The sequence below is a fragment of the Hylobates moloch genome, unplaced genomic scaffold (assembly GCF_009828535.3).
Source record: "Hylobates moloch isolate HMO894 unplaced genomic scaffold, HMol_V3 SCAFFOLD_3, whole genome shotgun sequence".
Taxonomy (NCBI): Eukaryota; Metazoa; Chordata; class Mammalia; order Primates; family Hylobatidae; genus Hylobates; species Hylobates moloch.
Genome location: NW_026652278.1, coordinates 102,394,339 through 102,408,954, shown reverse-complemented (window position 1 = coordinate 102,408,954; position 14,616 = coordinate 102,394,339). Strand labels below are relative to the sequence as shown.

Below are 14,616 nucleotides of genomic sequence, written 5' to 3'. Positions count from 1 at the left end.
GTTGTTTATTTGAACTAACAATGTGTATTTCATCCATCTGTTCTTCCTAGCAAGAATTTTCCAAAAGAACTACCAGCAGATTCTGAATTTAAAATGTGTTCTTCATTCTTCTTATGTGGTCTGTTTGGTCTGTAAAATTTTATGTTTCTTCACGTACCTGTAGCTAAAACTGCTTTTCCAAACATTGCCATTCCAGGATAAAATTACCTGACCTCGGCTGGGCGAAGTGGCTCACGCCTGTAATCCCAGCGCTTTGGGAGGCCAAGGTGGGCGGATCATGAGGTCAGGAGTTCAAGATGAGCCTGGCCAAGATGGTGAAACCCTGTCTCTACTAAAAATACAAAAATTAGCCAGGCGTGGTGGTAGGCACCTGTAATCCCAGCTACTCGGGAGGCTGAGGCAGGGAATTGCTTGAACCCGGAGGCAGAGGTTGCAGTGAGCTGAGATCACGCCACTGCACTCCAGCCTGGGTGACAGAGACAGACTCCATCTAAACTTCACTAAGGAGGCAGCAAAGGAACATTTTGCTAAGAAACCCAAAAAAGAGAGGAGGTAAGAATTCTCTAGTATCCAGATGCCTTTTATGCTGGGACTAAACTTTTCCCTTGCATTTGAATGATATGTCTTATTTCTTGTAAATATACATCTATGCTACCCACCAAGTGAGCCCAATGTTGCCTTGTCCATTTTCCAGTAATAGAATCACTCTTTTCTTTGGAAACCACTATTCCATGTATTTGGGGTGGGGGTAACCATTTGAACTAAGCTGACCACTGACATCCCAGGGGCTTTTCTGCCAGAGAGCCATCTGAGATGCAGTTGGCATTTGGGGATGCTTAGCTTGTAGAACTTGGGTCTGGGGTTGCCCACAATCATCTCTGCCACTGTGTGGGAAGAGTCTGTAACAAATCTGGAGCTCTAGGCATTTAAGGTCCTAGATGCTGCTCCAGTCACATGAGGCAAATGACCTTTATGCTAGATTGAAGTGGGTTTCTGTCACTTCTCTCCCAAGAAGTCTTAACATTCTTTTTATATCAGTTTTATTTTGTATTGCAAGCATTTTAGACATTACTTACTTTTTATTAGCAACCACATAAATGCAGGGGTTATAGAATGTAGAAGATTTTGCAAACAGTGGAGCTATGATGGCCATGGGGGGAGGAATCTTCTTTGGATCACCAAAAGAAGCCCATAAGCACACGATGGAATAAGGGGACCATGCCACCAGAAACATGCAGATCATGATCACAGACATCTGAAAAGAAATAAATATTCACCAAGCCCAATACCTAAAATATTTAAATATTAATATATCTAAATTTGGGTAAAAATCTATCTAGGTTGGAATTTGAATGTGTTTATGTTTTTGAGGACATAAAGGAAATAGCTGAGTTTTTTTTTTTTGCCTTCAATGTTCTTTTTTCAAGTGCCTGAAGTCCTCTATCATAATAAGACCTTGTGGCATGGGTATATCAAGAATATGTAACATTGCTTTTAAGAATGGTACACACACATAAGGAATGCCCTCTTTCTTTCTGTATGCTAGGGGAGAGTACAAAAGCTGACTTTGATGAAAGACAGATAAAAACCCACCCCATCCCACTTCACACCATTATGCTATGAACTCCTGGCATGGCTATTATTATTATTATCATCATTATTATTATTTGCTCTTACTGGGATTATCTGCTAAATTAACAAAAGTAACTTCCTAACTTTCTAAACTCAATCTGGAAACAAATACAATCCTATCTTGAGCTCAGTGAATTCTAACACAAGCCATTTCTGCTGTGTTAGAATCTCTTGCATCTTGTTTAAATGGAAAAATTATATTTTTATATTGCTTCCCTAGATTGCCTGCTAAAATTATGGAACAGAGGTTAAAGAAGACATAAAACTGTGAGGACAGAGAATCAGAGATTAGATAATACATATTTTTTAACAGAAACAATGACCATTGGACAAGTGGCAAATTATGTAAGAAACATGAGAATAATTTTATAAATAAGTAAATAAATAAATGTTAAAAAGAGCCAACTATGAGGGAAAACCAGATACAGACCAATCCATACTACAGAGCTACAGAAATTCTGGTAACAAAGGGTACCAGAAAACTCTAGATGTGGGGGTGTACATGGAGCTCAAAATAGAACTGGTTGAAATCTACGAAGAAAGTAGACTTCCAAATCTTTTTCCCTGTCCACTCAGTCTACTCAGTAACTTCCCCTTCCTCTCCCTGGAAGACTTCCAGAGGCTCAGTATAAAAAAAAAAAAAAAAAAAAAAGAAGGCTAATTTGGGAAACTCAGAACACAGGGACACCAGGTTCAGCTAAGCACTTCAGTACTGTATTGAAAAGAGGGGTATCTGTGTGCTGCCCCCTCCCTGCACTGAGTGTGAAAAAACTTGGAGATAGACTTTTACCTCCCACCAAGGAACATGAAAGGAACTGATCTGCCCAGAATAAAATACCTAAAGATAGTTACCTAGACAGTTAGAAATTCCCCCAAACCTCCATTACATCATTTTAGCAGGCAATCAGGAGGGAGCAACATGAAAAATATAATTTTTCCATTTAAACAAGATACAAGAGAGCTCCTTTACAAAATTATCTGCATCATGTGTAATATATATCCAGCAGAAATGGCCTGTGCTAGAATTCACTGAGCTCAAAATAGGATTGTATTTGTTTCCAGATTGAGTTTGGAAGTTAGAAAAAAAATTTTTTTTGATTAGCAGATAATCACAGTGAGAGCAAATAATAATAATGATGATGGTGGTCATAATAGTAATAATAACTACAGAGACAATTAGAAATTCCCCCAGAAGAAACATCTTGCTAATGAGCATCTCCATGCTCACAATCAATATTTTTAATGCATCACTCTTAAGTATGAAGGGACAATCATTGACCACCAGACATTAAGAAAACTTTTACACTGACAGGCAAAGAAAAAAAAAAAACAGTGCAAGAACTCAAGGGAAACAAAAATATGTGGTAAACAGAAGGAAATATAAATATATACATAATATCACAGAAATAACAGGAGATATACATCCATAAAACAAGGAGAGAATGGAGTATAAAATAGCTGTTTTATGAATAAAAATGGTTTTTAACTCTAGAAGGGAACCCAGGCAATACCATTCAGGACATAGGCACAGGCAAAGATTTCATGATGAAGATGCCAAAAGCAATTGCAACAGAAGCAAAAGTTGACAAATAAGATCTAATTAAACTAAAGAGCTTCTACACTGCAAAAGAAACTATAAACAGAGTAACAGACAACCTACAGAATGGCAGAAAATTTTTGCAATCTGTGCATCTGACAAAGGTCTAATATCCAGCATCTACAAGGAACTTAAAAAAATTTATAAGAAAAAAACAAGCAACCCCATTAAATAGTGGGCAAGGGACATGAACAGGCATTTCTCAACAGAAGACATACATGCAGCCAAGAAACATGAAAAAAAAAAAGCTCATCACTGATCACGAGAGAAATGCAAATCAAAACCACAATGAGATACCATCTCATACCAGTCAGAATGGCTGCTAAAAGAAAGTCAAAAAATAACAGATGCTGGTGAGGTTGTGGGAAAAAAACACTTTTACAGTCTTGATGGGAGTATAACTTAATTCAACCATTGTGGAAGATTGTGTGTGGCAATTCGTTAAAGACCTAGAGACAGAAATACCATTTGTCCCACCAATTCTTTTACTGAGTATATACCCAAAGGAATATAAATCATTCTATTATAAAGACACATGCACATGTATGTTTATTGCAGCACTATTCACAATAGCAATCATGGACATGACATGGAATTAACCTAAATTCTCATCAATGATAGACTGGATAAAGAAAATGTGGTACATATACACCATGGAATACCATGCAGCCATAAAGGAATGAGATCATGTCCTTTGCAGGGACATCGATGGAGCTGGAGGCCATTATCTTTAACGAACTAATGCAGGAACAGAAAACCAAATACCATATGTTCTCACTTATAAGTGGGAGCTAAATGATGGAAACACACAGACACACGGCGGAAGAAACACACACTGGGGCTTGTCGAAGGGTAGAGGGATGGAGGTGGGAGAGCATTAGGAAGAACAGCTAATGGATGCTGGGCTTAATACCTGGATGGTCTGTGCAGCAAACCACCATGGCACACGTTTACCTATGTAACAAACCTACACATCCTACACATATACCCCTGAACTTAAAATAAAAGCTGGAAATTAAAAAAAAAATGGTTTTTATCCTATCTGTAAAAGTGAGAGTAGAATGTTAAAAATGTTACAGAAAGGTTGTATGATATTATCAGGCTGGGATCAGGGGGAGGTGAATCAGGTGAATTATATAAGTGCAGGGTTGGATCCTGTTTTTATTTAAAATTTCTATTTTGTTCAACATAATTTTTACATTAATATTGTTCTTTAAGTACTAGATTAAACTACTTTTTTTTATTAATGAGTTTTTTGGTGCTTGCTTGAATTTTGCACCCAAGGGTTGGCCTTCACTATCCTCACCCTTATCCTAGACCTAGATATGGTTAAGCAAATCTCCCAGAAAGTAGAAACAAAAAGAAACAAACAACAACCACAAAAGAAACAAACAAAAATAGACAATATAGGAGAGAAAATTTAAGAAAATTGGAAGATAAATCTAGCAGATTAAATATCTAAATAAAAGGAATTCCAGGAAAAGAGAAGAAAAGAAAAAACAGAGGGACCGGAATAATCAGAGAAATGATACTAGAAATCTCCTAGAAGAGGAAGACTGGAGTCTCCACACTGAAAGTACTCACCAAGTACCCAGCGCTGGATAAATACTCATACCAAGGTGCATCAGTATACATTTTCAGAAAACTAGAGACATAGAGAAGATCCTATAAGCTTCCAGAGAGAACCCACAGATCACCACAGAGCATCAACCACCAGAATGCCATCAGCCTTTGTAGCAGCAATGCTGGAAGCTAGGAGACTGTAGAGCAATGCCTTCAAAACTCTATTACTTTTGCACCTAGAATTCTAGACCAGGCAAACAATCAGTCAAATAAGATAGTAAAATTAAGACATTTTCAGTCATGCAAAGTCATAAAAATATTTACCTCTCCCATAGCCTCAGGAATTACTTGAAGAATGTGCTCCACCAAATCAGAGGAAATAAACTAAGAAAAAAAAAAAGGAAGACAAGCATTCCAGAAAACAGGGAATTTGACCCTGGAAGGAGGTGAAAGCATCCTGAGCTGGTGATGAAGGGAGACCTGAGGATGTTGGCTTTCTGAGCAGCGGTCCTCAGGAGCAATCAGTTCAAACCAGAGCAAGAGGCCCCAGGGAACCAGGAGGATGGCTCCAAGAAGAGGATAAGGTTCATCACATCTGTGGTGTGTTTTAACATACTGAGAGCAGAGAAAGAGCCTCTTTATCTAACCAAATATTGTTAACATTATACTGACAGGTAAGGAGAGAGAAAGGTGTGGAGGAGGAGTTGGGCAGGTGGGTGGTGTAAGAGAATAAATCCTCATCATCCATAGTAGGAAATCAAGAGATGATGGCCAACAAAAATATCCAAAACAGCAAACAGCATATCATTCAGAAATAAGAAGGCAAGTGGCCAGGTGCATTGGCTCACACCTGTAATCCCAGCACTTTGGGAGGCCAAGGCAGGCAGATCACCTGAGGTCAGGAGTTCAAGACCAGCCTGGCCCAACATGGTGAAACCCCATCTCTACTAAAAATACAAAAAAAATTAGCCAAGTGTGGCAGTAGGTGCCTGTAATCCCAGCTACTGGGGAGGCTGAGGCAGGAGAATCACTTGAACCTGGGAGGCGGAGGTTGCAGTGAGCCGAGATCGTGCAATTGCACTCCAGCCTGGACGATAAGAGTGAAACTCCATTTCAAAAAACAAAAACAAAAGCAAAAAAAGAAATAAGGAGGCAAACACAGAAGAAAGAGCTGGGGGGTGAGAATTGGAGATGAGGGAGAGAAGACTGCGGTGGTCCCAGGGACTCTTTCAACTATGAGTGGGTAAAAGCTCCATGACAACAATTTTTCAAGGATTTTGATCTCTTACCTTTGTTACATCTATCTGATCTGACCAGTCTCTGTTGAGGGACTCAGTGCAGTCACTGGTAGTGTGATGTTTAATGGATAGCGTGACATGGTAATAGCAGTAAAACATCACTGTCAAGGGCACAATAAAATTTATCGCAATAACTGTCATGGTGTAAGACACAAAAGATCTGAAAATAAGAAAAGGCAATCATGATTGCTCATTTAATGTCCTAAACAGGGGAAGGGGAAAGAGGAGATAATTATTAAAAACAATACTGGTAGTCATTATATTGTTAAATAGTTTTAGAAGTATATTTGACTTTTAGTTCATTTAGGCCCGGAATTGACAAACTATGGACTGTAGGCCTATTTCAGCCTTTCACTCATCTTTGTAAATAAAGTTTTATTGGAACACAGCCATGTACCCTCATTTACATACTGGCTATGGCTGGTTTTACAGGACGATGACAGAGTTGAAGAGCTGTGATACAGAATATCTGGGCTATAAAGCCTAAATTATTTACTTTTAATTCTTTTCAAGACATAATCTTGCTCTGTCACCCAGGCTGGAGTGCAGTGGTGCAATCACGTCTCACTGTAGCCTTGAACTCCCCAGCTCAAGCCAGTCTCCACTTTAGCCTACCGAGTAGCTGAGACCACAGGCATACACCACCACAGCCAGCTAATTTCCCACCACCCCCCGCCCCCCGCACCACCCTCCACATTTTTTTTTTTTTTTTTTGTAGAGACAGGGTCTCAATATGTTGCCCGGGCGGGTCTCAAACTCCTGGGCTGAAGTGATCTTCCTGCCCCAGCCTCACAAAGTGCTGGGATTACAGGCATGAACCACTGTGCCCAGCCTTTACTTTCTGAATCTACAGAAGAAACTTTAGATCTGGTTTGAGATCTAGAAATTTTCTGTTCATTTTTATATCATCCTTCATTTCCTTTAATGAACTAAATTATCATCTTGTTCCTGGAAAATATAAAGAAGCCTCACTAACTAGCAGGCAAATCTTTGCAGTGACTGTACTTTTGCTACACAGTTCTCAGAATGTGCTTGAACACCAGACCATCTTGAAAAGACAGCAGGGAGGCAGCCTGGGCTTTTGCCAGAACTGCACACTCTGTCTAGCTTCACTAACCCTTTTCCTGCTCATGATCCTATCTTTGAGATGTGCAAATATTGGAAGGGTGATTGGTACCCTGCATTGCTGCCTTAAGAGAGAACACAGGGGAGGGAGGAAGGAATGGGGTAAAGGAGACAAAGGGAGCTGGATGACCTTTACTTGCAAACAAGCATAAGTCACTTTTCTCAATTCCGACTTTGAACTGAGAATCACATCATCACTACCAGGGAAGTGCTTTGCCACCTTCTGTATGAAGAACACATGATCTGAGCTTAAATTTGAAAGGGTGAGAAAATGTCTACATTAGAAGCATTTGATTATAAAGTGTAAACTTGTCTCTCACCTATCATTTTTCCTCCAGTTTATGGTACACGTAGCACCAGTAGGATCTGGGGCATAACTAGCCCACCCTATGATAGGCATCAAAGCCCAAAACAGGCCATTGATCCAGGCTCCCAGAATCAAGCCGATGTAAGTGTTAGTGGTCATTCTTCTCCCTATTATCAGGCATAGGAAATATTAGCAGCATTTGCCATTAATGGGACTCACTTTTTTAAACTTGCTTGTTCGTAAGTGTAATCAAGTAGATTCTTTACAGAGCACTTTGGTTGGCCTTAGGAGCCAAAACGTGAGTGCAACACCAAATAAAATTAACAAAAATATTCTCCCTTTTACTAAGCCTATCTACAGAAGTTCACATTCCGGAAAAAAAAAAAGACATTTAAGCTGAAACCTAAATGAGAAAAGAATCAGCCAGAGGATAAGCAGGAAGAGTAGCTTTCCAGACCTAGCAAAACAGCAGATGCGAAGCCCTCACTTTGGGCTTGGACCGTACCTCAAAGTGTGAATGGCCTTATGAAATTTGGATTTTATTCTAAGTACAATAGGAAGCCACTGAAACATTTGAACAATTATTGCCAGAGAAATAAAACTGACCCTAACTACAAACCATTAGGTTTATATTTTAGAGTATATATATTGAGTGGCCATTAGTCAAGAAATGGATTCATTAAGAAAGCTGAGAAAAGTGTTGTACCTACGTCAGGAAGGCAGATGGTCAGGTATCGGTCCACAGCCACAACCGTGAGTAATCCAATGCTTGCCATTCCAAAAAAAATATTCAATCCAGCATAAACCTGAAAACCAAAATTGAAAAGACTCTACCATTCTAAACACCCTCCCAAGAAACATTTAGATTTTTGTCCATTGTTAGAATATATCTCAACTATACTAAAGGTTTTTTACTTTACTACTTTAAAATACATCTTCATTGTCAAATTATAACTGGTTTAATAAAAGAATTTATGGAAAGTAGTTTGTAATTTCATTAACTAAAATGAACTTTTTTGAAAATTTTAAGACTTACAGTGAAATTTCTTTACAACACTCTAGGAACAGAGTGCAGAACAACCACAAACCAGCAAAAGACTAGTATTCAGAAGATGGGCAATTCAACAGGAGGAAAAGACAAACGCAATAGAAAAATGGCCAGATGATGAACGGAGTATTCACACAAGCCCATTAGCATTTGAATGTTTATAACATAAGACATACAACCACAATAAATATTCAAAGAAATACTGATTATAAGATGGCATTTCACACTCATGAAAATGAAAATTTAAAAGTCTGACAATCCCAAATGTTAAGGAGAATGTGGAGTAATAGATGTTCTCATAATTTGAATAACTATTTTGGACAGCAATTTGGCTACTTCTGATAAAGTTGAAGATGAACATTCTCCACAACTTAACCATTCCACTCCTAAGCAATGTGGCTAAAGAAACTCACATATTGCAGAAGGAGACATATATAAGAACATTTATTGAAGCCTTGTCTGCGATAGAAAAAAAAACGGGGGGGCTGGGCACGGTGGCTCACACCTGTAATCCCAGCACTTTGGGAGGCTGAGGCGGGCAGATCATGAGGTCAGGAGATCAAGACCATCCTGGCTAACATGATGAAACTCCGTTTTTACTAAAAAAAAAAATTAGCCGGGCTTGGTGGCAGGCACCTGTAGTCCCAGCTACTCCGGAGGCTGAGGCAGGAGAATGGTGTGAATCCGGAAGGTAGAGCTTGCAGTGAGCGGAGATCACGCCACTGCACTCCAGCCTGGGCAACAGAGTGAGACTCCATCTCAAAAAAGAAAAGAAAAAAAATGGGAACAAAGGTCCAATAAGAGTAAAATGAAAATATACATTGGGCTTTCTATGTTCACAAAATGGAATATTATATAGCAGTTAAAATGAATGACTTACAGTCATATCCATCAACATGGATAAACCTCAAAAACATAATATCTAACAATGAAAGGAAATAGCATAATGCAAACAATATGATACCATTTACACAAAACCTAAAGTATTTAGACAGTATCTGGTTTATGTGCACATATATTAGAAAGAAAAACATGCATGGGAGGAATAAGATTTAAGATGGTATGTGGTGCCCTTCATCATTATCTGTATAGTTTTATATCTTTAAAAAGAAAAACAATCTGAAGCACAGATTGCAAAACATTAAGATTTAACAAAACTGGTTGGTACTTACGTGGTTATTCAGTATTCACTACTACTTTCATTTTATTCTCTATAGTTTTTGGCTTATGATAGTAAACTGCTAAAAGAATTAGGCCAAAAGTAATATTTGCTTACTATCTTAAGGCAAATTAATATTAACTCATTTCTTTTTTACTAAAAAATAACAAATTACATTTAGTAGCAATTCTCATGGAGGACTTTCTATAGGAAAAATTCAACATGGTAGCTTAACTATCTTCCATAATATTATGATTAAATCACTACTTTATTGTTTCAGATGAAAGCAGGGTATTTCTTTTTTAATTTGCAATATGCAAATACTTATTTGAATATGCAAATCAGCACTCTTCTTTAGTTGAATGCTAGTTGTTTTGTTTGTTTCTTCCTTTGGGTTGGGAGAATTTTGAAAATATAACAATGGTTGGTGATTTAATTTCTCCTAGTCACTTCTGTTGTTTTCCATAAAAGCACTGTATCTATTATTCTACGATATTCAATTTAAACTCTTGGGATCCTTTTTAGACATTTAAATTTACATTTATTTGATCTATTTATTTTGTTTTCATTCCAATGATTGCCAATACCTGACAGCCTGCGTATCCAAATTTCCAACTTCCATACAGATCTGAGGCAGCAGACATGGGATAGCCAATGCTACTGACCCCTATATCAGTAACAGCCAGGTTAATAATAATTGCATTTGTGGGTGTCCGAAGTTCCTTGTACTTAATGAAGATGCCCAGAACTATTATGTTGCTGATAATACTTATCATACCTGAGAACACACACAAAAATACGATGCATTTTGTTTAATTTGAATGTTTCAAAGTAGACTCAAAATTAAATATTTAAGCCCCTTTAAAAACATAACAGATCTATTTTAGTTCATTTATTTGAAGAGCTCCTGCTGTTCTTAAAACTGTATGCAACATCTTCACATCCCTTCTGTGAAACAGAAATGAGAAAATTAAAACACGAAGAATCTGCTAATTGCACAAGGCAGCACTGAAGGTTGGTTTTAATGTCATCGCTATTGAGTGTTCTGTCCTTGAAACTCCTTCATTGGCTTTCATACCATTCCTGTTGATTTTTAGGACAAATGTATGACTGACCATACCGTCTTTTTGGCAGCTTAACTTCCTCCTCTTCCTTCCTGGGGCCTGGGGCTCTTCTTTTTCGATAGTTGCCTTTCTCAAACTTTTTCTTGAAACTCAACATGTCCAAATTCTTCATTCACACACACACACACACACACACACTACCCCAATAGAAGAATGCATACTACAAGACTTGACTATCAGAGTGGAAGTTGAGCCAGCTTTTTGGTTCATAGAGAAGCCTCACAGCTGATACCACCTTAATCAAGTTTCTGACTCTTTGCTTGCAGGTCCAGAACCTCAGTGTTGTCAGTGCCCCAGATTGGTTGCACTGAGATAGACAGATAACTAAACTTATTAACCAGAATGCCACTGTATTATTTTACACTGAGAAATACTGTTGAGTGTACTGGATGTGCATGTTCAACATACCCTACATGCTGTAAAGGGCATAAGCCAGATATGGGCATACTAGATCCTAAAGGGATGTGAGGGGGTGGGGTGTGAATAGATTTCAGCCAAGAAGCTAGAATCATTACTGGATTGTTAGAGACTAAAGGAGGGTTGCGCAACAAGCAGGAATAGAGTTGAGTTCCCCATCAAGAAAAGAATTACTTGGTGATCAATCCCCAACTATTGTCAGAGAGGGACAGTTTCCAAGCACCAACATACAACATCAGCTCAGTAAAAACTTTTAACATATCTTGGCACTTCAGTCAGAACTTCTGCCTTAGCCTGTTACACTAACCTTCCAGATTCCTGTTCTTTTCCCCTCCTTGCTTCTGGCAGAATCAGCTTGCTATAACATAGACTTAACCATGGTTCTTCTCCTCCGGAAAACTTGTGGTATTTCCCACTGGCTGTGGGATAAAAATCCAAATGTCCCAACCTGATATTCCAGGCTCTTTGCCTCAATCTGTTGTCACTCTCTAGAAGCAAATTTCTACACTTGTCAAGTGAACTCTCCATTCTAGTTTTTCCCCAGATACACCATGCTTGACTCATATTTCTCCCACTTGGAGCACCCTGTTCCTTCCCTTTGCCTATCCAAATGCCATCCATCCTTCAAACTTCAGTTCAAGCCCCTAAGCCTTATCCTACCCACACTATCCTCTCCTCCCTAAATTTCCGAACTACTTGCTTATGATTAACTTAGTCTTATGTAACACTATATAATTTAACTGTTACTTTTCCTTGTCTTTTCATGCAGATTTCAGGCTCCTCATGATTTCTGTGGTTTTTGAATACGTGACATACAGCAGATTTATTTAATAAGTGGGCTACAACTAAAACCCATATTGCTTAATTTCTATCATTCCTTCAAGATAATTAGCACACAATGACAGCAAATTTGATTCTTTGGCCCTATTTTTAGCATCTAGGATTGTAGCATGTATACAAGATACACTCCGAAGAATTTAATGAAATGAAGACTCTTTCTGGGCTAGCTACAAATTCAACGACTTTTTAAAGTTAGATAAAAACAGTGCAGTAAATTGCTGCCTACCAAGTACGCAACCAGAATAAAGGAATTATAATTCTGGGAGTCTTAGAAATAATGGGGGTTATGAACTAAACAGTTTAGCCCTTTTCTCTATTCTCTCTGTAGCTGTGCCAAGCATGCTGCCTTGTTTCCACAGCTGTAGGTCTTGTAATGAGTATATAATAGATCACCTAGTTGTTAGATTTTAGTTAAGTCCCATTTCACAGTCAGTGTAAACACTAAGTAGCACTTGATGTTGACTTCTCCTTCACTCTTGAAATATTTTCCTTCTTGTCTTCCGTGACTTCCATCCAATCTCTTCGACAGACCCTTCTTGATCTACTTCCTGGCCTTTCTTTCTCCATCTATGTCTTATTAAATATGTGCATTGTCCAACCTTCTGTCCTAGATCCCTTTATTTTCACATTTAACACATACTCTGAGTGATTTCTTCATACCCAAGGCTATACTCTGATACTTTTCAGCCTCCAGACACTCAAACCCATGTGTCCAGCTTTTTATTGGACACCTCTCAAACTGAACTGAGAGACTTTTTCTCCTGCCTCAAACCTCTTCTTCCCCAGGTGTGCTCCCATCTGATGAAGAGCATCACCATCTATTCAGTGGCTCAAAAAAGAAACCTAGGCATCATCTTTGATACTTCTCTCCTTCTCCCACAATCCCATTATCCAATCATCAATTCCACCTTCTAGCTCTTGAATGTATTTACTTTTTTCTGTCCCCACTACGATTACTCCCTCCTCAGAATCACTGCAATGGCCTCCTATGTGGTCTCTTAGCTACCACGATAGCACATTTCTAAAACGCAAATCAGATCATGTCACTCCCATTTCAAACCCTTCAGTGACTCCCTGTCACCTTTAAAACTTACATGGCTCGTCACTGTCTGGTACTCAGCCATCTTTTTCAACCTCTCACCCTTCATTTTACAGTTCATCCATAATGGTTTATTTCAGATCTTCAAATTCACCATGTCCTCTTACCTCCCAGCCTTAATTGGGGAAAGGCAGAGTGCTCAAGGACACTAAATTAACAAAATGTCTGTTGCACTGGAAGTTGTAACAGTTTATAGGAGCCAAAATATAAATGAAAGATCAAATTAAAAATTAAATAAAAAATAAAAAATCTAAATACGCTCTTGGTAAAAGTAACAAATGAAATAAATGCTTTCACTACACCCTTTCCTCATAGTTTTTGTTTTGATTTGCAACTTTAAGTGAGTTTTATTAAAGGAGGAAAGTTAGGGGATCTAAAGAAAAATAGATGCTTGATACAGGGGCAGAACAAAAGCATGAAGAGGTCAGATATGCTTCCCTCAGTGGATCCACCAGAAACACAAGCAAACCACACACACTCATTGTATACCTTGATAAAGCTGACTCTTGGATTTATATGTGAGGGCTCTAGAACCAAAATGCCTGGGTTCAAATCCTGGTGTAGCTACTTAGTAGATGTGTGTGCTGGACAAGTTTCTTAAGCTCTTCATCTGTGCAAACTACAGAAATAAAACTGAAGAGTAACTTACTGAATTAGTGTAAGGATGAATTATTCTGTACGTGTAAGGTTTTAGAACAGGGCTTGGTATATAGCAAGTATTCAAATGATAACATTAGTAGCAGTAGTAGTAAGATTACTATTATTATTACTGTTACAGAGATAAGAACTAAATAGAATATTTCCTGCATGCTAATTTTGTAAGCAGGTCAAAAAAGGATAGTTTTGGTTGTTTTTTGGATTTTTTTTCTTTTTTTGGTCATCTACAAATAACTAACTAAACCAAACACTTGTATACAAAGTATTTCCATGTAATTGTTAGGAGATTTTCTCAGTCTTTTTTGCAATTACAAAAAAACTAGAACTTGTCTAGTACTTATCATACAGAGGTATTCAAATGAACGAGATAACATGTCACTAAAATCGCAAAACTTAACTGAGGAACTCAATTTCTAGTACTAGAAGTAATACACTGAATTATAAGGAAGAAACTAAACAATTATAAACTGGGTATAGGATGATGTGTTATACTTTTCACTCTACTTTTGAATGTTTGAAAATTTTTATAAAAGTCAATCCAAAAAATAATGAACTCAATATAACAGTTACTTCTACAACTCATTAGAGTATAAAGTTGAAAATTAAGTGATTGCTCAATATAAAAGTTACACAATTCAATGATACACTAAAAAGATAAAAAGTTTCTGTCATTCCCCCATCCCTTTTTTTCTGCAAACAATCCTTCACATCAACGAGTGTGTGAGGAGGAAAGGGAAAAAGAAACAAATA

The 14,616-nt window shown here is 37.9% G+C and overlaps 1 protein-coding gene across 2 annotated transcripts in view; it reads right to left on the bottom strand.

Annotated features, from left to right (window-relative positions):
- RRH (retinal pigment epithelium-derived rhodopsin homolog) overlaps positions 1-14,616 on the bottom strand; it is a 29,099-nt gene that overhangs the window by 1,158 nt on the left and 13,325 nt on the right. For both annotated transcript variants that reach the window (XM_058436637.1, XM_032145344.2), the window contains 5 exons: positions 10,317-10,507; positions 8,229-8,328; positions 7,536-7,689; positions 6,082-6,250; positions 1,077-1,255 (listed from right to left, as the gene is read on the bottom strand). In XM_058436637.1, coding sequence (XP_058292620.1) covers positions 1,077-1,255; positions 6,082-6,250; positions 7,536-7,689; positions 8,229-8,328; positions 10,317-10,507 — 793 coding nt within the window. The remainder of the gene's footprint in view (positions 1-1,076; positions 1,256-6,081; positions 6,251-7,535; positions 7,690-8,228; positions 8,329-10,316; positions 10,508-14,616) is intronic.